This window comes from Coccidioides immitis (assembly GCF_000149335.2).
Source record: "Coccidioides immitis RS genomic scaffold supercont3.2, whole genome shotgun sequence".
Taxonomy (NCBI): domain Eukaryota; kingdom Fungi; phylum Ascomycota; class Eurotiomycetes; order Onygenales; family Onygenaceae; genus Coccidioides; species Coccidioides immitis.
In genome coordinates this window covers 4,585,863-4,612,915 of record NW_004504309.1, presented here as the reverse complement: position 1 = coordinate 4,612,915, position 27,053 = coordinate 4,585,863, and the positions used below count along the sequence as shown (strand labels likewise).

Sequence of the window (27,053 nt, the reverse complement as noted above, 5' to 3'; positions counted from 1 at the left end):
ATAGATATTTATCAGTTGTATGGTTTCAAACTGATTGTATTTATCTTTAATATCTATAACTAGAAGATCATTACTAGAGCATATATCAGATCTTAAGCAGGACTGATATCTGAACTATTTTCTAGTAAAAATAGTTACTCTAGATCTCAAAGCTTTGTTTTCAGGAGGAATGCAATAATATACATTATAAGAGAATGTAAACTGATTATCTGAGCTTATCTATAATTTCTGAAATAAAATATAATCAATTTTCTTTTTAAATTCAATATCAAGATATGTATGCATTGGCTTTTCATTTCTTCCAAGATTACTCTGAAGAAAAATTAATTTTGAAGAAGTATTTGAAGTTTTATTTAATATAAATTCATAAATGGTGGTCTAACTTCATTTTTTTTTTTTAAAGATTACAACTTGATTTTCATCTTCAGAATCTATTTTATAAGATCTCTTAGAAACAGGTTTAGTTATAGAAAGATTCTGTTCAGCTCTCACTAGTTTTATTGATTTACTAGTATTTTGTGCTGAATAGTTAGATTTTTTGAAGAAAACATACTTTATACTTTTAGCTACATGATTTTCTGAGCAATTAGCACCTTTTAATATAAAGTGTATACATTTTCTTTCAGTAATCTCACAAATTAAGCATTCATACATACTTGTTTAATATTTTTGAGTATAGATATTATATCTAGCTTCTGTTTCATAGTTTGGTGCTGTATAATTATAGATTTGATAGTTAAAGTATTGTACAGTACTTCTAAATCTCTCTAACTGTTTGTATTTAGAAACTTTAAGAGTTTGTCCAGTAATTATAACTGTTTTCAGATTTTCAACTATTATAATATTTTAAATATAAAAAGCAGCAGATGCATGTCTTTTCTGTATTTTATTTTCAGCAAAAGATAGCCAGATTGATGTTCTTTTTAAAGAAATAAAGTTAAAAGTTTCTATCTCTTCTTTTAGAAAAGATAATTCATTCTCTATATTAAAAATTTCTGTAGAGATATTATAAACTACAAAGACTTTTCAGTACTTATCTTTATGAATTTTTATACTCTCTATATCAAGATTTATTAGATCTGAAAATATAGATATTTAAGTCTGCTTATATTTTTGAAGAAAATTAGCTGAAAAGTCTTCTGTTATTATTAGAATTAGAAATTAGTCTCTAAATAACTTAGCAATTAACAAAATAACTGGTTTTTCAGTAATATTTACTTTAGTAAAGCTGTTATTTATTCTATTTCTGAAGAAGAAAGCTTTGTTACTGACCTTTTTAAGTATTTAAGTATTTATCTTAAGAACTAGTCTTCTTTCTTTAAAGAGTTTTAACTTAAAAGACTGTTTCTTATTTATTTTACTGTTTACTTTAAAGAGTAAAGAAGATTTAACTGAAGATTCAGTATTTAGTTTAGTTTATAGAGCAGAAGAATATAATTTAAAAGTATTACTAATAGATACTTTCTCTTAACAGCAGATTTATAAAGTATTACTATTGTTATTCTTAGTTAATAATGCTATTTTCTGCTTTTCAAGCTGTATAATTCTTTTCTCAAGATTTTGCAGTTCAGAGTTCTTAAAGATAGTGATATCTTCTTTTTCTTGAAAGAAAAAGATTTTTTGAATACTTAAGATACAAGTATTTAGTTCTTTTTACACAAGAACATGATTTTTCTTTTAAAATTTTTTAGCAAGAAGATTAAGAATTAACTTTAAATCTTGCTGTTCAAATTCAGAAGAAGAATCAAAAGTAGAAAATACTTTAACTATATTTTAAAAAGTATCTTCTTGAATAAGAAGACAGAAGATAATTTTTTAAAATTACTTTCTTAAGAAAATATTCTGAAATTATTTTATATTTTACTTGTTAGTTAACTTAAACTAGTTCAGTTATTTTACTGAGAGCTGAAAATCTTAATATAGTAAGTTTTTCTTTAGCTAGAGCTACATTTATTAAATTCTGGACTAGTTTTTTAAGAAAACTAGCAAATTATATAGTTTTTTTTAAAGACTGTAATCACAGAAACAGCTTCTAAAGTAAAAACTATAAAAAAATTATTAAAAGAGCAGAGAGTAAGAGAGTAAGCTAGTAAATCTAAAAGATATAAGTAATTACATCTCAAAAATCAGTTAGATTAGTACCAGCAAGTACACTTTTTAAAGAGAAGTATCAAACTAGAGAGCTTTTGCAGAGAAGCTTTCAGAAACTAGCTGAGAATATTCTTAAATTTAGTAATAAAGACTTATATTCAAGATATTAAAGTCAGTATTATAAAAATAAGATATATTCTGAGCAGAAAAGTAAGAAGAACAGCTGATTTTTTCAGATATAGTAGTATCAGAAAGCTAGCATATCTTTCATCAGATAAAAAAGATAGCAAATCTGTCAAGTTACTAGAAATCTAGCTTGATTTTTTTCTTAAATACAGAAAAATTAATAAAAACTGCTCTGATTTATAAAGTAGTTTATATTACAGCTTGTTTCTAGTTTAAAAACTTAGTTATTATAAGTATTTAAAAAGCTATTTTTCACTAATTAATTCTGATTTCTCAGCTACTAAAAAGTATAGAACATATTAGTATTTAGTAAAGATTGATCAGAATTTACAGAGATTAATTTAACTCAGCTATATCAAGAGTATCAAGTTAATAAAGCTGATTAAGTGCTGGTATGAAGTCTGGAGAGCAAAGATTAAATAAGAAGAGATAGAGAGATAAGATAGAAGTAGATAAGATAAGATAAGAGCTCTAGCTTACTTGATATATCTCAACAAAATGTAAGTAAGCAAGAGTCTTGACAAGAAAAATCAAAATAAGAAAGTGACTGGTAAGAGATTTTTCAGATGGGAAGAGTGTAATAATACAACAAATAATAAAGATATAATAAAGAAAATTTGATAGTTTGTTTAAAGAGTGTTATTGAGCTTATCTCTCAAAATTCAGATGAAAAGATCTTGTGGTTGCTGAGTAATAGTATAAGAAGTGTTTCTGACAGGCTTAAAGCTTGCATCATCTATTTCCACTTATATCTCAACAACCAGCAAGGCAATCCACTTGAAAATTAGAGAGCTTCTTAGGTAAAGAAATAGCTTTGAAATGAATGTGGTTTTGACCAGGTTTGAATAAGAATTGACCAAGTTGTGAAAAGAGTGTAGGCAGTTGTGTGTTTTACTGTTTTCTCTGGTTGATAACTGGAGTCAAAAGTAGTAGTTAGATACTGCACCATTTACACTGTTTTATCTAATACATAAGAGAATCTGACAGAATCCCGGCCAATAAGAACCCATGAATACACACTGACAATACTTCAGAACCAGCAAGATGCAATAGCAATCAGAAAAACTTGATGAAATTCCAACAAGAATTAAAGAAATGTGAGTTCATGCTGTTCTAAACTTTGTATGGCATCATTCATTAGTAAATGTTTTACAGTATTATGATGATTGACATCCTCCACTAATTGCTTAAAGAGCTAGTGAATTATTTGATTAACTAGTTGAAGACTTTAATCAAGAATGTCTTCAAAGCAACTCATTAAGAGAAGAAAGACTCTGATTCCATCATTACTGTCAGATGCTGGTGATATTGCAAGACTTAATAAGCCGTTGCAAACGACATTGGATAGGAATGGGAAAGAGGACAGGCAGACTGGCCTTCAAATAGTCGCGGCGACCCTGAAGGGCACCGTGGAAATGGTGTGCCCGTGGAGCGCGAACCTGCTGCGATCGAGAGCACTGGCACAGGGCATGAAGACCGGCCGGCGCGACAGCATGCGGCGTGAGACCAGCTGAAACCAATGGAGCGCGCCGGGGAAGTCCGTACTGTACCATGTAACTTTGGTGAGGGGCTGGTATTGGTAAAACGCCAAGTCTTCCTAGCGAAAGCAAATGGCTTTTGGTCCACACCTCTGTATGTGGAATTCCTTGAGTCAATGGCGATAAACCCAGCAGCCCAAGGCGGAAAGCCGATTTTTCCTTTACCAAATTTTTGTTTTTTAGGGAACCAGTAAGTAGTACTTCGTACATTAGGGAAAAAATGTCCAAAGTCCATCTTCTTGATTATGTAGCCGGGAATGTTCGATCGCTTGTCAATGCTGTGGAAAAGTTAGGATATCAGGTTGAATGGATTCAATCCCCTGAAGACGTGAAGAAAGCCGAAGTTAGTGCCCCGTACCCTGTACCCCGTAGTTGAAGTGAACCGAGAATGCCAAAATATGTCGACTGACTACAACTTAGAAATTGATATTGCCTGGCGTGGGACATTTTGGCCACTGTGTAACTCAGCTTTCAAAGGGCGGATTCCTTGAACCCATCAGGGAACACATACAGTCCGGCAAACCATTTATGGGAATTTGCGTTGGCCTTCAAGTGCTATGTCAGGGATCAGCTGAGGCTCCTGGAGTCAAAGGATTGGGCCTAGTGCCGGCGACCTTGACGCGATTCAACTCTTCAAACAAAAGCGTTCCCCATATTGGTTGGAATTCAGCACAGTGCGAAAAAATCAGTCAAGGCAGTCCACAGACATTTTTCGGTCTGAATCCAGAGAGCAGGTATTATTACGTGCACTCATATGCAATTCCTTATGGAGACGGTCTGCTTAGCAACGGCGAATGGGCCGTAGCTACGGCCACGTACGTAGACGAGACCTTTGTTGGTGCTATAAGTCGAAAAAATGTCTTTGCTACTCAATTTCATCCGGAAAAAAGCGGTGCCGCTGGCCTGCGCACATTACACGCTTTTTTGGCCGGGGAAAATGGTCTTGTTGGGTGTTCACCAACGTTGCTTGTGCCCGGGGACCTCACACGACGAATAATTGCTTGCCTTGATGTTCGAGCCAACGATGAAGGTGATTTGGTGGTCACAAAAGGAGATAAATATGATGTGCGCGAGAAGAATGACGACGCCGGCCGTGGCAAGGTGAGGAATCTTGGGAAGCCAGTTGATATGGCAAGGAAATATTATCAACAGGGCGCAGACGAGATCGTTTTCTTGAACATTACGTCCTTTCGCAATTGCCCGCTAGCCGATGCGCCGATGCTTGAAATTCTTCGCCAAACAGCGGAGACAGTCTTCGTCCCATTAACAATCGGTGGGGGAATAAGAGACACTGTTGATACTGACGGCGCATTTGTTTCTGCGCTGGATGTCGCAACAATGTATTTTAAATCAGGAGCTGACAAGGTCAGCATTGGCTCAGATGCGGTGATTGCGGCTGAAAAATACCATGCATCGGGAAAACGGCTTTCTGGCACTACAGCCATCGAGACGATATCAGGTGCGTACGGAAATCAAGCCGTAGTGGTTAGCGTGGACCCGAGGCGCGTGTACGTTTCAAGCCCAAGTGATACTCGGCACCACACAATCTGGACAGAGTACCCAGATGATCGGGGCAATCGGTACTGCTGGTATGAATGTACCATTAAGGGAGGCCGAGAAGGGAGGGACATCGATGTCAAGGAATTAGTTGAGGCTGTGGAAGCCATGGGTGCTGGAGAAATATTACTAAATTGTATCGACAAGGATGGTTCAAGCAATGGGTTTGATCTTGAATTAATAAGAGACGTGAAGTCATTTTCGACGATACCCATCATCGCCTCCAGTGGTGCCGGTAGTCCAGCTCATTTCAAAGATGTTTTTGAACAAACTACAGCCGACGCTGCTCTCGGTGCTGGTATGGTATGTGGAGATCCCATTCAACGGCATAAATAACTGTGGGTGCGAACTAATATGGGACCAGTTTCATCGTGGTACATTCAGTGTTTCTGAGGTTAAGAGTTACCTTCAAGAAAATGGGCTTGTTATCCGAAGCCTTGACAACCTGGGCACTTGATCTTCAACATAGAGAGGCTGTTAATGGAGTGATTCCGTGAAGTGAATTTGGTGCACGCATACAGGATTCATCCTCTCCATTTTGAATTGCACAGAGCCCAAGTTCAAGATATAAAATCAAACTGAAAGGGTTCGCGATGATTCAACCTCAGGTACTCTGTTCCCTCACAATCCAACAGGCACGTTGTGCTGGTATGGCATCACTTATTGCAGTCTCAACGGCTTTGTGTTGGGAAAATACACTGAAAGTGTCCAATAATAGGAGCTATTCCTACTTTATCAGTACTCTATTAACGTCATTCCACTTTTGAACAAAGACTGGAAGTAGCACCATAAACCATGATAAGCTAGGGCATGCCGGTGGCATCTTAATATAAGTATACAGGGATAGCAGCCTCACTGCCAGGACTGATGCGACACCAAAATTAGCGTGAATATACTTTGTTTGACTGAAGCTTGAAGGTTCGCAAAACAAACAATCAATCAACATATCAAAATCCATTTTAGCCATAAATTAACACAAAAGACGATGAAAAGGGAAACCAGTTATATTTGTTGTGCTTGTTATGCTCCCTGATAAAGCATTGTTAATAGTGCTGGGGAATTGAGCATTACAGTCATATTGAGCCCGGAATGCTAACTGGGAACTTCAAAAAGGGGCGAAAAAAAAAAAAAAAAAAAAAAAAAACGCGTCACGTCACAAACAAAGCGCCAGAGTGAATCTTTGGGGAGCCATCACAGTTCTTCATGTACTGTGGCCTCAGCTTGCTTCGAAGTAGCAGGTGTTCCACTCTCCGTTGAAGCAGTGGACGCGACGGTCTCAGTTTTCGGTTTGCCAGTAACATCGCCTCCCTCCTCCACTTGTCCCTTGACATAAGCATCAACATGATATTTTCCATTATCACGGATAAAGTTCGCAAGATCTTCAACAGTTCTCGTTCCGCGATATTCCACAGGAGAATCCTTCGAATCGGCAGGGTAAAGTTTTATCGTAGGAAAGCCTTGAATTTCATCGGGTACATCATTCGCAGTAGCATCTATTTTTGCAATGACGACCTTTGAAGAAAATTCGGGATTATTCGCATAAAGCGAAGCTAGCTGTTCATATTTAGGTGCGAGGCTAAATGTATCAGTCAGAGATGAAGCATGAGAGATGATAGAGAATGAGGGGCTTACGCCTTGCAGTGCCCACACCATGGGGCGTAAAACTCCAATAATACATCCTTGTCGTTGTTTTTCACGATGTCTTCGTATGAGTGACCAACCACGACAGTGACGGGGCCTTCTTGGGATTCAGGTACTGGTTCGGACTTGATACTGGGTTCAATTTTTCCATCAAGAACATCCTGGACGAATTGGCTGATGTCTTTTTCATCAATTTTTTTGGTCTGGTCATAAGGAAATTTCGTGTTCTTCACTGTATCCTGAATAGCAAATGCTGGAAACTTCTCAGGGTCAAGATTGAGATTTCCAGCATGCGCTCCAAAAGCTTTCGCATCAATGGTAGCAAAATTAATAGCGCCCTTTAGCTTTCTAGCGAGAGGCTTCAGGTCTGCAGCGAATTGCTCACGTTCTTCCAGCGTCTCTGCAAAGATATAAGCAAGAGGAATCCCTGCCTAAGCCCAAGAGGACGTTCACCGCAAGGTCAGTTGGATCTAATTAAATGTTGCCAGGAAAAGCTATCATTACTCACAGCCATGTAGCCAGAATATGTTTCAGGTCCAACTTCGCCGACAAGAGGAGTGCTGGCAGTTTTGACGAAGTGAGTTATTGCTTCTTTGTCAAATTTATCGACAAAAATGTCCTTGCGATCATCAAAGTCCTTATATAGGACAATTGCTGGCTGTGAGACACCCTCAGCCTCCGCCAATGTAGCATCATTGGTGCCTGCAAAAAGATATTCATCGCGTAACGCTTCAGCAATGGAGGTGAAGGTCTCATTTGATGCCTTATCGTCCTCTTTGAAATACCCAACAACGACTATTTTGTCTAGGCCTTTGATAGTTTCAAAGGTATCAGATGTTACCTTAGACACAGCAGGCAGAGACTGTTTGATCATAAAGGATACAATCCTAGCCATGACAATTCAGCGACATGTAGCAAGATGAATAAGGGGTGTCAAAGCTCATCACATACGATTGTGACTTTCTAGCACCATTGTAGGGCTTTGTTGACTCCAAGCCGCGGAATACCTTCAGTGTGGGATAGCCTTCAACGCCATATTCTTCACACAGCGCGGCTTCTTCAGTGCAGTCCACTTTGACAAGCGGGATATTCTTCTCCTTCAACTCAGACGCAGCCAACTCGTACTCTGGGGCAAGGGCTTTACAATGCCCACACCATGGCGCAAAGAACTCCGCGAGGACGAGGTCGTGTTGCGTAATAAAATCTTTGAAATTATCAGCCTTTAGGGATTTGACACTAGACTCGTCATCAGCCGCGAAGGCGGATGTTGCAAAGCAGATGCCTGCCAGGCCAAGGGCGAGATGGCGCAACTGGTACATCTTGGGTAGATTAAACCCCTCGGCTCGCTCAAAAGTCAAGGCTCGAGTGCGAGGACGGACGCGTCAATGGTATCTTGACCGACCACTGCACAGATGCAACAAAGAAATTGATGGCTTGGAATGATCAGTAGTAAAAGAAAAGCTTCAATTGTTCAGCCAAGCATTGGAGAAGAGGGCTGTTTGTGTCAGGATTTGGGGAAATCAGAGGTTGTTATAGCTTTGCCCGATGAACTTTGAACTTTTGCGGCCGAAGATAAGGACAGGTTGTTCTTTTCAGGGTAGAGAAGACATGACATTACTAATGCGCCCCTTTACCCGTATATGGAGCCACTTAAAATGTGTGGCGTATGGACTCTATCCTCCGCACAATGCTCCGCCTGGATAGGAAGAATCCTCCGATAGGGACTGGCGAAGTTGCTCACCAACTCCACATTTTAGTTAACTTAACTCCGGCTGTGGGCTGACCAGCTCCAGCCTTGTGTAGGCAGATCAATCAACCCCTGCTGCTGCTGCTGCTGCTGCTACTGGGGACTCCGTACATACGGGAATTCCAAATGCTCAAACAGAGTAGTCTGTGACTTCTCCATACATTTGGTTGACTCTGACTACATAATTATGGCTTGGCTTGGTAAAGTTCATGGCCATTGCAAATGTCAACAGGTATGCTCTCAACCCTGAGCTTCTGCACCTCAAATCAGGTTCAATAGGCAGATGTCCAATGATACACTGATGTAATTGGTTTACTAGCCATCTTTTGTTAATAGTGTGTACAACACACAATAGTTCGGTACAGCGGATTTCATATTCCACACATATTTAAGAGTAGGTCAGTAGTTCCCTTCTCTCCAATGATTTCACAGCCCATTCTCGCGATGGGGGTAGTTTCACTAAGGTCATGTAGGAGAGGAGTAGGGTTGTGATGAGGCCATCTACAATCTGGAGCTCCCTTGCGCAGTAGTTATGACAGATGCAGAAGTTGAGATTGCTAACATCACTATCAGCCTCATTCATGCTTGACTACTCTGATGCACTGATACTCAGTTATTACTAACTGGTCATGATGGTATCAGGACAACATCTACTTTGTCGCCTTTCCTCAAGTAAGTATGGAGTACCATAGATACACTCTATAGTGGTGAGTAGAAACTGAACGGTCCTACGGAAATTGAAAATATGAAGTATACTCCATGCCCTGTACGGAGTACTCCGTACTCCATAGACAGTTTGACATTCTGTTGAAACTCATCGTGCTACTCCGTACTCCGTACATGGGCGCCAAGCTTCCCTCAACCTGACCATTCGCTAGTTAACTAAACATTTCTGGACTATGTATGGAGTAGAAGCTAGCTTGGCATCCACTGCCATGATATCATAACTTACTACCTAACTATCCTGGGTAACTTTGTACGCGCCCTGTCAGGGTAACTACTCTGTATGTATGTACAAACCGCGCTAATCTTCGCTTGGACTTAGCCAGATTGACATCATGTATGTGCAGGACATCCCAGTTCACCAAGGAGCTTCTGCAGACCTTCTTTTTGTCCTGAATTTCTCCGCAATCTATGTGTATTCTGGCTTGAGCCTGCCGAAGCGAGAAATAAATCGCCAAACGTGGCGCCCTGTGAATGTTTCAAAATGCAGTATACACCGTTTATCTCGGACATCGAAATTCCTTTCTTCTCCTCGCTTGCGACGTTGAAACTTAACCATGATAAACTCGACGATTCAATCCACAATATCTTAGGGTTCTACGAAGTTCGGCCCTCTGATCCACAGGAGGTATCCTGTCGGATGCAAGTCCCCGGCAACGCCCTGGTCGCTGATAAGTGGGTTCTGCTCAAATGGTCTAAAGGTTCTTTTATTGACTTGCCATTTAGAGTCCCGTTTGGCGCTTTTCGAGCCGAAGGTGTGATTAAAAATTTCAATACCGCTGAGGAGTATCGTATCGTCGACAAATCAGCTATGCTTCACGATGCAGGGAAGCGAGTAAGTTATCATATAGTCCTGGCCTTGTTATACGGCGCTAAGCTCACGACATCACTTAAGATTTGGGATGCGATAATGGATGGTTCAGTTTATTCATCCCCATCACTTCTTGCGTCGTTTTTGATGCTTTCATTTGCAGATCTCAAGAAGTATAGATTCTCGTACTGGTTCGCATTTCCCGCCATTCATTCGAACCCCCCTTGGGTTCCATCGCCTGTGCATCATGATAGCCGAGATCTCGATAAATCGGAAAATGCGATTCACCAATCTTCCTTCTCGTTGACCAATTCAGACAGGGATGCATTAGTAGATGCAGTACTGGCGTGGCGGTCGACTGTAGAGCCGCGCCAGCATGGCTTCTTCCTCGCTAGAAGAGTTCGACATCTGCCTTCTCAACCTCAGTTAGAATCTAATATACCCACCGACCCTGGTTCTAATGCAAGCCCACTTCAAGCTCCAGACTACAATAAATGCAACTGCACGTGGGAAGTTTCATCTCTGTCCACATACGAGAACGGGTTTTTCGGAAATGCCGCAGCGGAAGACTGTTTTATTTGTTTTGTTGATCCATCCAATTACCCAGATGCACCGGGCTGGATGCTAAGGAACTTGCTCATCCTAATCCGACATAAATGGAGGCTCAATAAGGTTCAAATCATTCGCTATCGTGAAATACCATCGTTTGCCATGGGACCCCAAAGCACTGTGATGATCTTGAAGTCTGACACGAGTATCGATGATAGCTTTTCTCGCTCTGGGAGTTTAGTCATGCCTAAGCTTAGTGGATGGGAACGCAATGCAAATGGTAAGCTTTCTGGTCGCTTGATAAATCTCACAGAACACATGGACCCCGAAAGGTAAGCCCTTGACATTCCTGAAAAAGAAGAAGCAACTAATATGATGCTTTTAGAATAGCAGATCAGTCAGTAGATCTTAATCTGAAGTTGATGAAGTGGCGAATTACTCCAAGCCTTAACTTGGATGTTATCAAAAGGACCAAATGTCTATTGCTTGGTGCAGGAACCCTGGGATGCTATGTGGCGAGAAACCTCCTAGTAAGTGGGAAAACATTTTAATGAGATTGTTAATCTAATATAATCATAGGCCTGGGGCGTTCAAACAATCAATTTTGTTGATAATGGTTCTGTTTCATTCTCCAATCCTGTAAGGCAACCCCTTTTCGGATTCCATGATTGCCTATACGGTGGTGCCAAGAAAGCCGTTCGTGCCGCCGAAGCTCTCCAGGAAATTTATCCAGGGGTTTGTTCCACCGGTCATGTTCTGTCTATACCAATGGTAGGACACCCGATGGTCAATAATAATGCTGCGAAAAGTGATTATGAACATCTAAAGAACCTTATTGATCAACATGATGCCATTTTTCTGCTGATGGACAGCCGAGAATCCCGTTGGTTGCCTACTGTCATGGGCAAAGCTGCTGGAAAGATGGTCATGAATGCGGCATTGGGATTCGACACGTTTGTTGTAATGCGCCATGGAACTACCGCTAGACGTCAGGAGTCTGTCCTTGGCTGTTACTTCTGCAATGATATCGTGGCGCCAGCAAATGTAAGTTCATCTGGCTCCATATATCCCAAGCTTGGAGTCTAATGCTAGACAGTCCACCAGGGTGCAAACCCTTGACCAGCAATGCACAGTGACAAGACCAGGAGTAGCATCTATGGCGTCCGCCTTGCTAGTTGAGCTTTTCGTCTCAGCCCTTCAGCAGTTTAATACACCCCCAGCCCCCGACTCCTCAAGCCATGGAAACTCCTCACACCCCTTGGGTATTGTACCCCACCAGATAAGGGGATTTTTGTCAACCTTTTCAAACGTTGTTGTCACTGGACAAAGCTACGAATTCTGCAGTGCCTGCTCCAATAATATTGTTCATGCATATATCACAGATGGGTGGGAGTTTGTTCAGCGGGCAATCAATGAAAATGGGTACATCGAGGAAGTTAGCGGGTTGAAAAAGGTAAGTTCCCTTACAGTAATCTATGATAGAATGCTGATAGGACTAGGTTCAACAATCAGCAGAAGAGGCGATTGCGTCATTGGAGCTAGAGGATCCCCTTGATTCAGAAGGTGAAATGCTGTAACAGGACAGGTATACATGGTCCCTCATAAAGAGCATTTACATGCCACAATCGTTCCTTCTATCCTGGATATATACCCATAGTTATCGTCCTATGAATTTACCTGAGTCAATTGGACACAAGATGAATCGATGAAAGGCCCTTCGCCCCATTATACCCAATTGCAAGACGTAAGTGGAGATCTTCACAAGTAGATGTATGCAGAGCGTATTCCAGCAGGGGTATCATGTTGAAGGTCGCTTCATTTCTTTGTAAGGGGCTGGTTCTTCGAGCGACTCTCGCGTCTCCGCTGTGGAGGGATTTCGCTTTCTCTTCCGAACAAACGCGTTCAAATCATTTGCGCCTTTGATAGCTTCTTCCAGTAACACTTTCCCCGCCGGTGACTGAACTTGATTAAGTATGCTATTTTCCAATACACGATCCGGAACCTGAAAAGAGTCCGTAATTGAATTTGGTGGATGAAGTAGATCAGTAAGCTATCGACAGGTTAGTAAATAGACAACTTCAAAGCGATATGAAAACTAAAGCAGAGAACACACCCTTTGCTGCATATCGGCCACAATCTCCTTTACATCCTCTATGTTGCGACTAAGCTTGGCCAGTTCCTGGATATTGCCGGACCCCATACCCGCCAGCTTCTCTTCTTCTGAAGATATTCTGAGCTTACAGCACTGGATTGCCGCTTCCATATGTTTTGCTGCTTCTGCTCTCATTTGCAAATCGACTTGCGATGTCAGATGGCTATCTTCGCCACTCGTTTGGGTGACGGAAGAAAATTCCAAGGCTAAAGATAATTTGTAATGACATTCAGCAACTGTAGAGTCCCCTGGCGGAAAAAGTTCACGTTTAAGTTTCAATGCAGCCCGCAGGTCGGACACCGCCTCTGAGAATCTTTCACCCTCTAGGGAAATTTCTGCTTGTAAATCGTAAATATCGGAAAGTCGCTCCTTCAGCCTTCTAATTTCGGTAGATTCGGGAACACCTTTCTCGCCAGAAAACGACAGCAATATACTGTCCAATTGCCGCGATAATAACACACGTGCCATGTCAAGAGTTTCGAATGCGTTTTCGAAATCATCGTCTTCGACGAGCGCTTCGCGCCCCGTATCCCCGGCGTCCTCCTCGTCTTCGTCGTCGTCATCGAAATTTTCATCCCCGTTAAACTGAAAATAAGTTTTATTGGTACCGGTGTCACTGTTTTTTTTCGCATCTCGCTCTGCAGCTGCTTTATCTTCCATGGAAGTGTCATTTTTGTCACTTTGAGGCATAAAGAATTGAGGTTGATTAGACGATTCCTTTCCCCGGGGTTTCGATGATTCAACCACATTTTGAATAGCGGCCTTAGAGCCAAATACGTCGCTTTTGCTCACTGCAACGTGATAAAGGCATCTTCCATATGAGTAAAGCAAATCTGCATTGTCGATAGCCATTTCGCCATTTAATTCAGCTTGTATTTCAACCGCTCGAGAATACAAGTCGGCAGCGGAGTTATAGTCTTTGATCGCTTCCTTTGCAGAAGCTAGGCGTTTAAGCTCAGCCAGGCGATCTTCCTGAGAAGAAGATTCTAAAGTTTCTGGCATGATCGAGGGATTCCCGGCATCAAGGACCGAAACGGCGCGTTCTTATGCAATGTTCAAGGAAGCTTTGTACGAGGTACGATGGATGTGGCAAAGGTTGTGAAATTTAGCTCCCTTTCTCTGTTCTCGATAAGGTACGACGTCAATTGTTAGAACTTAGTTGACCTTATTGAGCAGTTAACTAACTAACTACAGAGTAACAAAGTTAACTTAGTTAGCGCGTCTTACCTAACTCGTCCGCCATTCGGGTGGTTTGCTTTCATGCGGAAGTACGTATCTAGACGGGAGTTAACGGGTCACGTGGTCCTAACCCATGTTGGACTATGACTTCGACTCTTCGATCTAAATCAAATCCCTGCCACTTCTTTGGGGCACTTGTGGATTGCCTCGAGAAACTATGGAACAATACGAAGTAGATAGTTGTATGGTATAGCCATTTGACTTCCAGGTGATCAATATTCTGAGAATGACACGGAGTAAGGGACATCATAACATGTAATTATGATTTAGTCTACAGAAAACCCAGCCGCCTTGCACCCTAACTCGCCATCCTATCCAACAACGCCTTTCATCATGTCTGGCCTCGAATGCCAGTCATAGGGCCGAGGGATTAAAGTTTGAACTGGCATTAAGTTTCTTCTGGATTGCTCCTGACAGCACCGACAATCCATGTAAACCAGTCGTCCAATCTGCCCCTTTCAATGTAGCTGCGTAGCAATTTGGCTTCTTCATCAAAATCTTCGAGTAAACGAGCTTGCTCTTCTGGGAGGAGACGAGAGGCAAGCCCCTGGGGAAGTATGTTCGAATTGGCAATATCCACAGGCGTATGGAGTTTGCAAAACAGCTCGGACTCATTTTCAAAGTCTATCGAATTTTCAGTGAGTGCATACCAGAAAGATACTTCCTTCAGAACAGATTGGAATTACCTTTTATATCACTCAAGGTCCTAAATAATACGGTGGACCGGATAACATCTTCCACTTCTTTATCTCCCTTTTGCTTGGTGCGATTAATGATATCCCAATCATCGCGAATCATACAACGCCGCCAGAGAAGCTTTTCAAGAACATTGCAGTATTCAGGGTCCTGACGGCTCAAATCACTCAAGCTTAAAGCTTTCAATGCCAAACTAAATTCATGGCCGATAATATCCTCGTCCCCATCTTTCATAGAGGGTGCGGGATCTATTAATGTCAGGGTATCAACCAGTTCGTCAGGCTCCATAGGGCACTTGGCAACCAACTTCGCTAAATTACGATGAAGAGCTTCGCGAAGAGCGGGTTTCGAATGAACGATTACCTTGCCGAACTGCTCATTGGCTAATTGTACCTCCGCACTTTGGTCAATTGCGCCGTGTATAGCAGGTGCTATATGACCGTACAGCATTTCTTGAATGCGTGAGAGCTCGGAAAGATCGTCAAACCGTTTAATATCTTCCTGAAGGCTTGTTAGATCCTGTTTCTCCGAACTTTCAAGTGTCGCAAGCCGACAAAGCTTTCCTATTGCGAGTTCCACTTGTTTGCTCCATAGATTCGACTCATAGCTTGTCGCAAAATTGCATAACGATTTCGAAGCGCTGCCATAATCCTTTTCTCCTAGGACATCATTCATCCAACTCAGCTTGGCGTAACCTGGTCGCTGATGCAGAAAACGAGTAATATGTTCTTGATACGGTGACATCAATACTAGCATCTCTGGATAACCAGCCAATATCTGTCGGGTATAAAAAGGGTTAGCCCAAGCCTCGCCAAATCTCTCAAAATACTTGTCAATTCTCAGTTGGCAAGCCTCCATTTCGCCATCGTATGCTGGGTCGCCTGCTCCTGCTGGATGACGATCTCCAATCCGATTTTCCATTTCGACTATAAGTTCAACCAATGCGTCCATGTCCTCGAAATTCTCAGCGAGCTCGATAGACTCTTCTAGTAAACCCATCGCTGCCATCTTGTAAAGGTGCGTTTTACGGTGCACAATGTAACATTTTTGAAGCTCTTTCCCAGCATCCTGCTCCTCCACCGAAGCTTGGGAAATGCACCAATTCACACGCTCCATATACAGTTTCCATAATACTCTGAACGCTTTGGGGATGTTCTTCTTAATTCGTTGGATCATACTAGAAACGGTCTGATCAGAACTCCCCGGATCTTTTTGTTTCAGCCATTGAAGGCAAACATTCAATTCGGCATCAAGGAGTCGTTCGCTCTCGACGTAGTTGACTTTGTCCGCCGTCCACAGCGCAGAAATCAAGCTGTACTTAGGCATCGGAAGCCCATTTATACCCGGGTAGCAATCTCCTAGTCCATATAGCTTAGCGTGCTCCTCCCGGAGCTGAAAAGTGGCACCCAAAGCAGCCAAAGAAAGCTCGCTCGCTTGCAAAATTTGCCAGACGAGCTGTCTATCCAATCTGGTGCCATTGTTGGACATATCCCTAATGCCGTGTAGAATCCAAGGAACGATATAATCCATTCGCCATGTATCGTGGATAAACCAATGGCGAACAAGATCTTCTTCCCTATTGCTAGAAGGGAATTTGGTTCTAAACCTTTCTCCCATCTGTCCTAGAATATATTCCAGATGAGTCCCACCAATTTCAGAGTTCCTACATATATTTTCCTGAGCTTTCCAAACCGCCCTATGAGCAGCTACTTTCTCAGCGTGTGATAATAGAGTCCATCTTGCCGGATAAGAGAGTTGGAAATGTTGCTTGCTTAGATAAGTAGCCAATGCGCAAAGAGCTGTAGACCGCAATTTCATTTGCTCATCTAAGCTTGCCACCGTCGCGGGAACAAATTTGGAATTAGATCGAAGGATATCGCTGCTAATCTGGAGAGCCGCATCCTCAAGAGCGCTTGGCGACATGCACAGTTCCTCGTAGCAAGTAAGATCCAATGGGTTGCCTTTAATATCATAAAATACAACTTGTTCAAGTCGAGATTTCACCGTTATCCGACCTTCGTCAACACCTGTGCGGGATATGGGTCGAGCACGAACGGAAATACGAATCAAGCCGAGATTCTGAACCATTATGAGGCAAGACGGAGATTTCTGGTCAAATTGTGAACGCTCAACTCCACATCCAAGAATTGCGTGGTCATTTTCATCGCGGAATTTGATATAGTCCTGAAACGGGGTCGGAATAGGCCCGCCGTCAAGCAATAGCTGCGAAGAAGGCGATTCTCGCAATGGTACCAAAGATAATAAAACAATTCCACACTCGAAAATAATGAATCCAGTGTGACCAGGTTTAGGGACGTGTATCCGTGGCGTCCATAGATTATCGCGCCTAGTCACAGTCGGTCTAGGGGTGACTGAGGAAATACGACCGACGGTGACTTGAGAGCCGTGGATATCTACCTCAACAACCCAATAACAGTTCGACCGCTGTCGTGTGGCGGACAAAAGCACCCATAGTGAGTATCTATCCTCATTTCCCTCTAGGTCCACGCTGCTAGAGTCCTCCCGAAACGTGAAGTCCACAAGCTGGTAGGAATCGGGATGATAGTCTGTCGAAATAACACAACTCTCCAATGCGTGACTTACCGCCTTTACCACCTCGATCCGTGTTTTGAAGATACTCCCATTGCTCCAATGAGTGTCCCAAACTTCTATTAAACCGGAATTTGTAGCAACCAAGAGGTTGCGGTGCCCCCGTCGATATGACTTGCCAGCCTTGGCAGCAACTACATTCTTCCGCCAAGAAGCACTTGAAAGAACATTCCGAATTCCTCCAAGTAAACCGCCGCCCGTTAATCGCGATGAAGCATTGAGAAATTGAAAGTTAAGGGCCGGCTTTCCCTGTGAGTCTCGAACGCAAACATGACAGACCCGTCCTGTAGATAATATGACTATGAACCCCGCTGGCTCAACATTAACGATCTCTGTCGCATATTCACCAGAAAGCAGTCCAGGGATTGCATCTTGTAAGCCGCTCCGTTGTTGTTTAATCAACCCAAGTATCGTCGGATTTGAAACAGTTTCCCAAAACAGAACGTCACCGGTTGATGGAAGGACAATGACTAAACCAGGTTCCGAGTGAGTTGATGGAGAGATGAGGGTTGCTAAAGGTAAAGCGTCGCTCGGCTTTCCTGAAAGTTCTAAAAGGGAAAGCACACGGACATCATTCGTAGCTAATGACGTAGAGGCGGCCGAATATGGCCATAGAATTGCGTTCCTTCTGGTAAGGGCAACGCAATATCCAGCATCGGGAGAAATAACACAACGAAATGGTTCTAAAGGGGTTAGACAAACGCTGGGAATCGATAGCCTTCAAAGGATTGGGCTAACCTCGTAAGATCTCCTTCACCCTATCCGGGACTGATGGTAAATGAGTAGCTAAATAATAGTCGTTATTTACCTATTGGAAGCATATGTCAGCCATAAACCGTCGTCAGATATCAGTTCGACAGTCAATTACCAAGATATTTGACATCTTAAGGCGGTCACAGTTATCGAGTTTCTCTGGCGCCGGACTAGAGGTATCAGCTAAGCCGGTGTTGTTCGGAGGAGTTGATTCCCTTCGCGCTGTCTCATTTTCGCTTTGATTAAAACCAAGGTGTATTTCGCTCTCTTCCTCTGTATCATAGTTATCGAAGGAAGTATCCCGCAGCAGTGATTTTTGTTTCTTTGCTTTCGGCGAATCGGAAACGTCATCTGAGGTTCTCTGTCTTCGGCGAGAGTTTCTATAAGCTAACGGAACCTGGGTTGCACTATTTGTGGAAAACATGATGAAAAAGGTGAATTGACAGAAGTTTGCAGGTTCAATCCTGTTTCTGTGCTTGCTTCGGAATGCTATTAGAGAGATGAAAATGGCACTTGTCTGGAGAGCTAAATAAACTCACAACAAGGAACTGTTCAGCGTTTGGCGAGGACACGCTCCGACAGAGAGCGCGCAAAACTTCACTCGCCTTGACAAAGCACTCCATACGTCGTACTCCGGACTCCGTACTCCGTACATTAGTTTGGTAGTTAGTGAACTAACTATGGAGCTCTCCCCAATTACATAAGGTAACCAATAATGCTTGGCATCTGCACCTCGCCTGCGGAATAACGTAATCCACCCCCGAATGAACCACCAAAATATACATACAAATCTCAACTTTTTGCTCTCTTATATCTCAACAACATTGTTGAATATAGACTTTAGAATTTATATGTCGAGTATATACAGAGTAGACACTTAATAAACAGTCTTATCAATTTTATTTATTTAACTCTATTATTTGTAAAGATACTTTGATACATGCCAGTAAAAAGATAATAAAATACTATAACTTAAGAAATAGTTAATTATTATATTTAGATAATTCTTATACTTTACAAAGTTTATTATAACTGTATAGTATCTTCTTCATTTTATAATGATCAGACATAAACTTGTTAAGATAAGAGAGCAAAAAGTTGAGATTTGTATGTACTCCGTACTCTGTATATTTTGGTGGTTCGCTCGGTGGTTTGGTTCGCTTGGGGGTGGATTACGTTAGTTACCTAAATTTATTATTAATCATCCTTCTCTTCCAGAAAACTTCGAGCGCTGGTCTTCTATTCTCAATAGCAAACATCCAGAGCCAGAAACAAGACTTGGGATTCTGGTAAATTCGGGCCTTGTAAAGCTGAAGTTCAACCATTTTTGTGAGAAGCCGCGCGAATCAGCATTTCTAAAAAAAAAGGGAAAAAGGAAAAAGGAAAAAAGAGAGATGGAGCGTATGCTGCTGCTCTCTCCTCCATCGCTCGCCGCCCGCCCAGAGAGGTTGAACACAATCCTCAGCTCTCACAGTCGATATGCCACTGATCTCCAGATGCTTGATCGCGTAGCGGCCGGCCTTGTGTCGCTACCGCAATCTACCTATGATATTGTCATGCTTTTAACAGATGTTGATGGGTTGGGAACAGGCTCGACCTCCGCGATGGGTCGCGGGGTCATCCAATCCGTCGTACGTGCGCTCCGCCCAGGGGGGAAATTCAAAAGAGAAAATGGGACTTTCACATCGACGGAATGTCCAGACAACACCGAACTTATGCTTGCGGGGCTGGTGTTCGATGATACTGGCGGTCTATTAAAGCCGGACTTTGGCCCTGAAAACATTGTGCCACTTAAACTTGGAAAAAGAAAACCCGTCCACTCAGTTTCGAGCAATGGCACAGGTACTAGTGGACCTCATGTCAACATGCAATTATCGACTGGCTCCATGCTGAAAGGACAAACCACGACCATCAAAGGAGTAGGTTTCGTCGATTTTACCGACGATCCATCTCTTTCCGAAGCCGATATCTATAGCGGGCAGACGGATGACGAACTCATTGATGAGGAGACACTTTTGGATGGAGAAGACATGGGGCGACCAATTATTCAACGTGAGTTTGGTCTGCTTTATAGATATAATCTCTTATGGCAATGCTAACATGCTTTCAATCCAGCACCAGAATGCCGCCCAAAAGCTGGGAAACGTCGAAGGGCTTGTAAGGATTGCACCTGTGGACTTGCAGAAAGACTGCGTGAAGAGGATAAGGCTGCACGCGCCAAAGCAGATGCTACTTTGGAAACTATGAAACTAGCCCCTAAAGAGCTGGCGGAAGTTGACTTCACAGTCCAGGGCAAGTTGGGGAGCTGTGGGAATTGTGCTCTTGGCGATGCTTTTCGGTGTGATGGATGCCCATATATTGGCCTCCCTCCATTCAAACCTGGCGAGGAGGTCAGACTTTTGAGTAATGATGTCCAGCTTTGAACTCGCAGTGTACTCGGGAGCATGATCAGGCATTGTTCCCCGTACCTCTCTTGTGCACGATGTAAATGTATGCCTTTTGCATTCATGTTAGTTGCCTGAATTGCCTCGTGTCTTCATGATCTGAAATTGCTTCGATTTTGCTTCTGTGGTTTAACCTACCCATGAGAGGCCTCACTTTGTCTGACATTTTGAATTTATCTAAGACTAAGAGTATGAATAGAGGCCATGTCATTGGTTACATGCATATAACCATACACGCGATGGTGTGGAGTATGAACTTGGCGACTTAATTACATCACAAGGACCTTCATCGCCTCGATTTGGAATGAGGTATCTAGAAATTAGGAGAATTATGGTTAGGGAAGGTCAGGGTATGAGAAATATGAATAATTATTCGGGTGCCCAGAAGTTCCCGTTCCCTCTTGGATGGTCCAAATAGAGAGTTACCTCACCCTGTACAGAGTACTCCCGGATGGTTAGATGCCATGGGTCTGACTGCGCTAATCCTATTTAATTTTAGATATGGTAGGCCGAGGGCAGCCAGACTTTGCCCGAGGGAGGCGAATGAGCGTGGTGTGGTTGGAGCATCGCAAGTCATGCCCCAAAAGAAAACTCAGCAACACATTTTCATCCTTCACCTAGTTGGGACTCGCAGAACAAATTCTACTTCATTGACCCAGAAGGGGGCAAATCTACAATAGAAAAGAAACGAATATCAATTGCTTTAGATATCAACCATGTCCTTCTCAACACTTGTCCAAGACATCGCATACAGAGACTCCCATCCCGATGACCGCAGCTCAATCTTGTCGAGAGGAGGCAGGACTCGATCCCATGCCAGCACGGCCGCGACCAGCGTAAGCATTTCCGGCGACATCTCGAGCCAGTTACATGCTGGCTACAGCCATCCACTGAACCGCATCTGGCAAGCTGAGAGGCAATTAACCAAGGTAAGTAATGTACCATTTTTTTTTTCCCACCGGTTTCGCTAGATCGCAACTAACCGAGCCCAAGTCTATGCTTATTTACCCCCTCTTCATAACCGATGTTCCTGATGAAGAAACTCCTATCCCATCCCTACCAAATCAATACCGTCGTGGAATTAACCGTCTCGTTCCCTTTCTCACCCCCCTGGTAAAGAAGGGCCTTCGTTCGGTTATCCTTTTTGGGGTCCCTCTTGCCCCTAACGCCAAGGATGCTCTCGGTACAGCAGCGGATGACCCGGCAGGCCCAGTTATTCAAACCATTCGCCTCCTTCGCGCACAATTTCCTCAGCTCTACATCGTAACTGATGTCTGTCTGTGTGAATACACTTCTCATGGCCATTGCGGGATTCTGCGAGAGGACGGCACGTTGAACAATGCTCTATCCATTGATCGAATTTCCGACGTGGCCCTAGCATATGCAGAAGCTGGAGCGCATTGCGTTGCTCCTTCCGATATGAATGATGGTCGGGTCCGCGCCATCAAACTCAAACTAATCGAAGCTGGCATTGCGCATCGCGTGCTCCTCATGTCCTACAGTGCTAAATTTAGTGGATGTCTATATGGACCGTTCCGCGATGCGGCAGGATCAGCTCCTACTTCTGGCGACCGTAAATGTTACCAACTACCACCTGGTGGCCGGGGTCTCGCCCGTCGTGCAATTCAGAGAGATATAGCCGAGGGTGCAGATATTATCATGGTGAAACCGGCAGGTAGTTACCTCGACATCATTAGTGACGCCAAGGAACTAGGTAGGGACATGCCCGTTGCGGCATATCAGGTCAGCGGTGAATATGCGATGATTCATGCGGGTGCTAAAGCCGGTGTGTTTGATCTGAAATCAATGGCAACAGAAAGTACAGAGGGCATTCTGCGCGCCGGTGCCGGCATCGTGGTGAGCTACTTCACACCAGAATTTTTGGACTGGCTCAGTTCCTGAACAATGCTATGAGATACCAAGAAGATGGAGCTTAGGGGAGTATTAATTTTACTGCCCTAGAGTTTGAACATCCCCAATGCTTTTCTGGTTTGCCAGACACCCTCAGTACATCGTGGAGGCTGTCGTTATCCGCTTCGAATAGGAGTGACCGCAACCTTAGTCCTACTTTGCCATTTGATCTGCACAACACTCAGCTACATGGTCAAAAATGTACCCGGGATCTTGACTTGTGTAACTTAAGAATTATCCACACATACCTAATGTAGGGTTTCAATGAGGTCTATGTAGGCCATATTCACATCATATGCTGACTAAATATGATGATTCATCTATACGGTTAGAAAAGAACAATTGCGACAGCAAAATACCCAATAGGCAAATAAAAGGCGATATATCTAATGTGCGGCCATCCAAACGGTGAATATGTTGATACTACAGACATACAGATCATAGATGCAACTACTCCGGGACCAGCCCTCCCATGACAATTAGGAATTGAAAACAAGAGAAAAAAAAAAAAAAAAAGAGGTAGGATGTGGGTTAGGACATTATCAAACGGCACAGCAACAGGAACAAAAGGAAAGGAAAGGAAAAGAGCAAGGCAAAAATGTATAGATCCGCAGTGTTGACAGAGTAAGATAGGTTCGATCAACCTTTTTGGGCTGCGTAGAGTTCCAAATGTAGAAACCCAAACACGCAACAGGAGAATCAAATAACGAGAATCAAACATAATACACCGCTGAGGCTGTTTTTTTCGCATCAGAACATGAGTATCGTAGCAAACAAATACGCTCACGGATAATTGGGTTTTAGACCTTGAAAGCCATAGGGCAAAATTTGAGACCTGACAACTTCACCAGGAGCAATATACGCCCCTCTTCCCAGTGTCACACCCGGCAGAATCGTGCATCCAGCGCCAATCCAGCAATCTTCTGCGATAACAACCGGGCGTCCTTGGTAACGGCTTTGCGAGCCTTTACGCTCTTGCATACTACCAATAGCCATCGAACTAAGAATGGTCACATTGGGACCTATCCACGTATGTGCACCGACGGTAATAGTGCAGTCATCCGCGAAGAAGCAGTTTTCAGATATCAGAACATCCTCCCCAATATTAATGTTATAGCCGTAATGGCAATTAAAAGGGGCTTCCACCACGGCACCGGGACCTAAAGATCCAACCAGATTCGAAGAAACGCTTTCGGTTTGCCCCTCTGAGGAAGGTATCAAAACTTCGTTCAATAGCCGAGTACGCTCGATGGCACTAATGCCATAGATCGGGTTACCGGCATTGGCGAAGCGCCAAAGGGCAGCTTTGCAGCGTTCCCGATCCTTGATCAGTTGAGGATCGAAAGGTCGATACTGTTCGCCGCTGAGCATCTTCTCCTTTTCTGTCTTTCCGCTAGATTCAAACGTAATATGAGGTTCCATGTTCAGAGCCATTCGTGCTTGGGCAGAGTAGTTGGCAGGGTCAATACGAGGAGGGCCCGACCTTTGTTCCATTGTCGTCTGAAATACGGCCATTCCTGGCTTAGCGTGTGTACTATGAGTTAGTTCACAAGATGAATGCACAACCGGATATTCCGACTTAGACTTGTCGGCGCGGGACATTTCCTTCAATCCTGAACTCTCTCTGAATTCAGGTTTTGGTGGTCCGTCTGGAAGATAAGCCGTTGGCCCCTGAGCAGTCCAAGAACTTTTAAGCCATGAGTTTCTCGAACCGGGCCCCGGAGGGCTACTAATGTATTGCGTTGCCGCCCGATCGGCTTCATCAACAGGGACTGGTCGAGATTTACTTCCATCTGGGAGCATTGTCGCCTGAATCCTCGCGTCATGGCGCTGAGGGCTCATTTCGTGCGTGTATGGGTGAGCGACCTCTGGATAATTTCCTTTTGATTGCAAAGGAACAGGCCCTTTAGGGTTTGCGGGTTTCTGCCAAGTGCTACGGACAGAATACCCTTCACAAGGAAAATTGCCGCGAATGCAATTATTACCTGAAAGTTTGATTAAAAATCTATGGCAAAATAGTTTCTGTACGTGGTGGATCGATAAAGCCAGTGTAACTTACACGCAGGGTGCTGCTCATCACACTTCTTCTTTCGCCTACGGCACGTCATACAACCCGTTTTGGTTCTATTACTGAATACCCTCTTCCTTTTAGGGCCGGGCTGCGTAGCAGGTGTTTGAGATTGCGCTTGCGACTTGCTTTGAGGTTGGGTTTGGGTTTTGTTTGGAGGTTGAATTTGGTGATGCGGTTTATCTTGATCATCTGGTTGGTTCGTGGCATGAGTAGCCAATTGAGCCTGATTTGGGCCTGTGGTTTCAGCCGGGTGCCCGTTTGGTACAGGATCCCAGGCTTTCGAAGCGACATTGTTGTCTTGCACATCCCGCTGGAGAGCTTCTGCGACCTGTGCATCAGAAGACTCAGCAGGGGGTGCTGACTGTTCTCCATGAGTGGTAGACCGCGAATCGCGGCTATCCCAGCTAGGGCGATGAGAAATAATGTTGGTTTCATCTGTTGGGTCGGCAGAGGAGTATTGTCGCTGCATAGTCTTCACCGCGGTCTCGGATTCAGGGGTAGTGGCCGGCTTTCCCATGCCGTTCGTATCTAGCGAACGTGCCTGCACCGTTACGCTATCATCCGCTTTAGAGTTAGGACTTCTGGGATTACTTTGAGTATGATTAGTGGTCGATGGCGAAGGATGCCTATCACTAGAATCAGATCTCTTCCGTTTGTTTCGATTTAGGCTGGCGGAGCACGCATCAGAGGTCTTGAGGTTTTCGATTTGATCGTGATTCACTTTTTCCGATAAGCTATCCATTAACAGTTCCTTCTGCGCGGGTGAAATCTTTTGATGGTCACTTCCAGGTCGGCTTTCGACAGATCTTTCACATTCATGGCTGCGGTCAACCAGCGGTTGGAGGTCCGAAGAGCTGTGTAAGAGCGAAGGAGGATCTCTGCCGTTGACGGCAGTAAACCGAGACGGGCTTTGCTCTATACTTGGGTCTCTTGTCGAATCATGGTTTCCATTAGCCACCGTTGGGGCCGCCACAGCCGACATTGCCACTGTTGTTTTATATCTGAGTCTAATCTAACCGCGCAGTGTAACGGAGACTTTAACAAGGCCCCTCTATGCCAATGCGGATCAGAATCGGTTGCGCGGACCGGGTCTTTAGGGACAAGGAGCTGGTCTTTAGGGACAAGGAGCTGGTCTGTAGCGGATAATGGAGCCGGATAAGCCTTATCACTTTTCAGTGAGGCCTGACAGTGGATTTATGGTAGACGCATACGATCGAAGCTGATGTGGTATCAATCATGCATAAATCACAAGATTCCAACCGCCGCGGTGAGGAAACAGTTCGGCAGCTAAGATAGAGAGGCAATGGCGCCGGCCAGAAGGTGGATATGAACTATGGCGGGCTTAGTGGGTTAACCAAGGACTTAGAACGGACAGTTAAAAATATAGAAGCGATCCTTGAGAACGCAGTAGATTAGGCATAAATGGGTTAAGGATCAAGGTAAGGGAAGAACGTTTTGGATGAAAGTAAAGTGTGTATGTATTGAAGGTATGACGATGGAGCTTTTAGTCTTCGGGGTATCACTGATCTCCTGCTCTAAGCTATGGGTTGGCTAGAGATTGAGTGTCTGGAAAGGAAACGGAAAGCGATGTAGATTAAGTGACGGTGGAATGGGACTGGAAACAATCGAGTGGGAAAGGGAGAGAAACAAGAGAGAGAGGGGAGTTGGAGTTCGGGTGGGCGATTAAAACCACCTATTATTATGAAGACGACAAGGCGAAGCAGAGCTGAGTTAAACTAAATTAGGCTTGGAGTCGACGGTTAGAATTTAGTCCCAAGGGAAACTGGGAAAATCAGCGACGAGAGCGAAAGAGGTGAACTGCTCCTCTCAAGACAACGAATCACCGACTATAGGTACTCCGTAGCTTTGGCCCCCTCAGTCTCTTATCCCGTATTTCGAGTCGATGGTCATGCCATAACCGACTAGATGAGATATTCTCTCGACTCCTCAAGGTGCGACAGGTCCTTGAATGAGAGGCGGGGGTCTGCGAATGGTTGAATCAGACCTCCAGCCTAACCGCCCTTAACCCAGCGAAATTGAGCGATCAGACGAAACTTAGGGCGGCTGGGCGGATGGGAAGGGCGTTTGTATCGTTTCGTTTCGGCTGTCGCTTGCGTTGCGATTGGATTAGAACTGTATTATTGGTTTGCGCCTGTTTGGCCTGAAAGAAGGTTGTAACCCTGGTGGTCCGGAAGCTGTTTTGCCTTCACGCACACACGCATTGGTATTATTCAGTACTGACCTGTATTTTTTCTTACATGAAAGTGTAATTCATGATCCTCATGCATGTTCTTTTGCGTCCCTGTCCAAAAAAAAAAAAAAAAAAAAAAAAAA

The 27,053-nt window shown here is 43.6% G+C and overlaps 8 protein-coding genes across 8 annotated transcripts; 4 read left to right on the top strand and 4 right to left on the bottom strand.

Annotated features, from left to right (window-relative positions):
* Positions 1–3,950: 3,950 nt before the first annotated feature.
* On the top strand, positions 3,951–6,831 carry CIMG_07226 (imidazole glycerol phosphate synthase hisHF). Its single transcript, XM_001243329.2, has 3 exons — positions 3,951–4,158; positions 4,236–5,675; positions 5,737–6,831. Exons 1-3 carry the CDS (start codon positions 4,036–4,038, stop codon positions 5,827–5,829), a joined length of 1,656 nt encoding a protein of 551 aa, XP_001243330.1. The 5' UTR covers positions 3,951–4,035; the 3' UTR covers positions 5,830–6,831.
* CIMG_07225 (protein disulfide isomerase) lies at positions 6,067–8,551 on the bottom strand. The gene is made up of 4 exons (XM_001243328.2): positions 7,965–8,551; positions 7,522–7,900; positions 7,005–7,444; positions 6,067–6,948 (listed from the first exon to the last, which is right to left on the bottom strand). The coding sequence occupies exons 1-4, from the start codon at positions 8,330–8,332 to the stop codon at positions 6,564–6,566; spliced, it is 1,572 nt and encodes a 523-aa protein (XP_001243329.1). The 5' UTR covers positions 8,333–8,551; the 3' UTR covers positions 6,067–6,563.
* Positions 8,552–9,859: 1,308 nt separating this feature from the next.
* On the top strand, positions 9,860–12,517 carry CIMG_07224 (E1-like protein-activating enzyme Gsa7p/Apg7p). Its single transcript, XM_001243327.2, has 7 exons — positions 9,860–10,158; positions 10,210–10,318; positions 10,379–11,175; positions 11,229–11,373; positions 11,423–11,887; positions 11,940–12,296; positions 12,343–12,517. Exons 1-7 carry the CDS (start codon positions 9,968–9,970, stop codon positions 12,418–12,420), a joined length of 2,142 nt encoding a protein of 713 aa, XP_001243328.2. The 5' UTR covers positions 9,860–9,967; the 3' UTR covers positions 12,421–12,517.
* On the bottom strand, positions 12,510–14,081 carry CIMG_07223 (tetratricopeptide repeat domain-containing protein). Its single transcript, XM_001243326.2, has 2 exons — positions 12,957–14,081; positions 12,510–12,893 (listed from the first exon to the last, which is right to left on the bottom strand). Exons 1-2 carry the CDS (start codon positions 13,995–13,997, stop codon positions 12,642–12,644), a joined length of 1,293 nt encoding a protein of 430 aa, XP_001243327.1. The 5' UTR covers positions 13,998–14,081; the 3' UTR covers positions 12,510–12,641.
* A 391-nt stretch (positions 14,082–14,472) lies between these two features.
* On the bottom strand, positions 14,473–18,943 carry CIMG_07222 (nuclear pore complex protein Nup133). The gene is made up of 5 exons (XM_001243325.2): positions 18,836–18,943; positions 18,409–18,772; positions 18,279–18,348; positions 14,921–18,223; positions 14,473–14,858 (listed from the first exon to the last, which is right to left on the bottom strand). Exons 2-5 carry the CDS (start codon positions 18,715–18,717, stop codon positions 14,623–14,625), a joined length of 3,918 nt encoding a protein of 1,305 aa, XP_001243326.1. The 5' UTR covers positions 18,718–18,772; positions 18,836–18,943; the 3' UTR covers positions 14,473–14,622.
* A 589-nt stretch (positions 18,944–19,532) lies between these two features.
* Positions 19,533–20,963, top strand: CIMG_07221 (Fe-S cluster assembly protein DRE2). The gene is made up of 2 exons (XM_001243324.2): positions 19,533–20,345; positions 20,409–20,963. Exons 1-2 carry the CDS (start codon positions 19,688–19,690, stop codon positions 20,714–20,716), a joined length of 966 nt encoding a protein of 321 aa, XP_001243325.1. The 5' UTR covers positions 19,533–19,687; the 3' UTR covers positions 20,717–20,963.
* A 389-nt stretch (positions 20,964–21,352) lies between these two features.
* CIMG_07220 (delta-aminolevulinic acid dehydratase) lies at positions 21,353–23,036 on the top strand. Its single transcript, XM_001243323.2, has 2 exons — positions 21,353–21,666; positions 21,731–23,036. The coding sequence occupies exons 1-2, from the start codon at positions 21,454–21,456 to the stop codon at positions 22,637–22,639; spliced, it is 1,122 nt and encodes a 373-aa protein (XP_001243324.1). The 5' UTR covers positions 21,353–21,453; the 3' UTR covers positions 22,640–23,036.
* On the bottom strand, positions 23,037–26,699 carry CIMG_07219 (C6 zinc finger domain-containing protein). Its single transcript, XM_001243322.2, has 2 exons — positions 24,708–26,699; positions 23,037–24,633 (listed from the first exon to the last, which is right to left on the bottom strand). The coding sequence occupies exons 1-2, from the start codon at positions 25,699–25,701 to the stop codon at positions 23,432–23,434; spliced, it is 2,196 nt and encodes a 731-aa protein (XP_001243323.2). The 5' UTR covers positions 25,702–26,699; the 3' UTR covers positions 23,037–23,431.
* Positions 26,700–27,053: the final 354 nt, after the last annotated feature.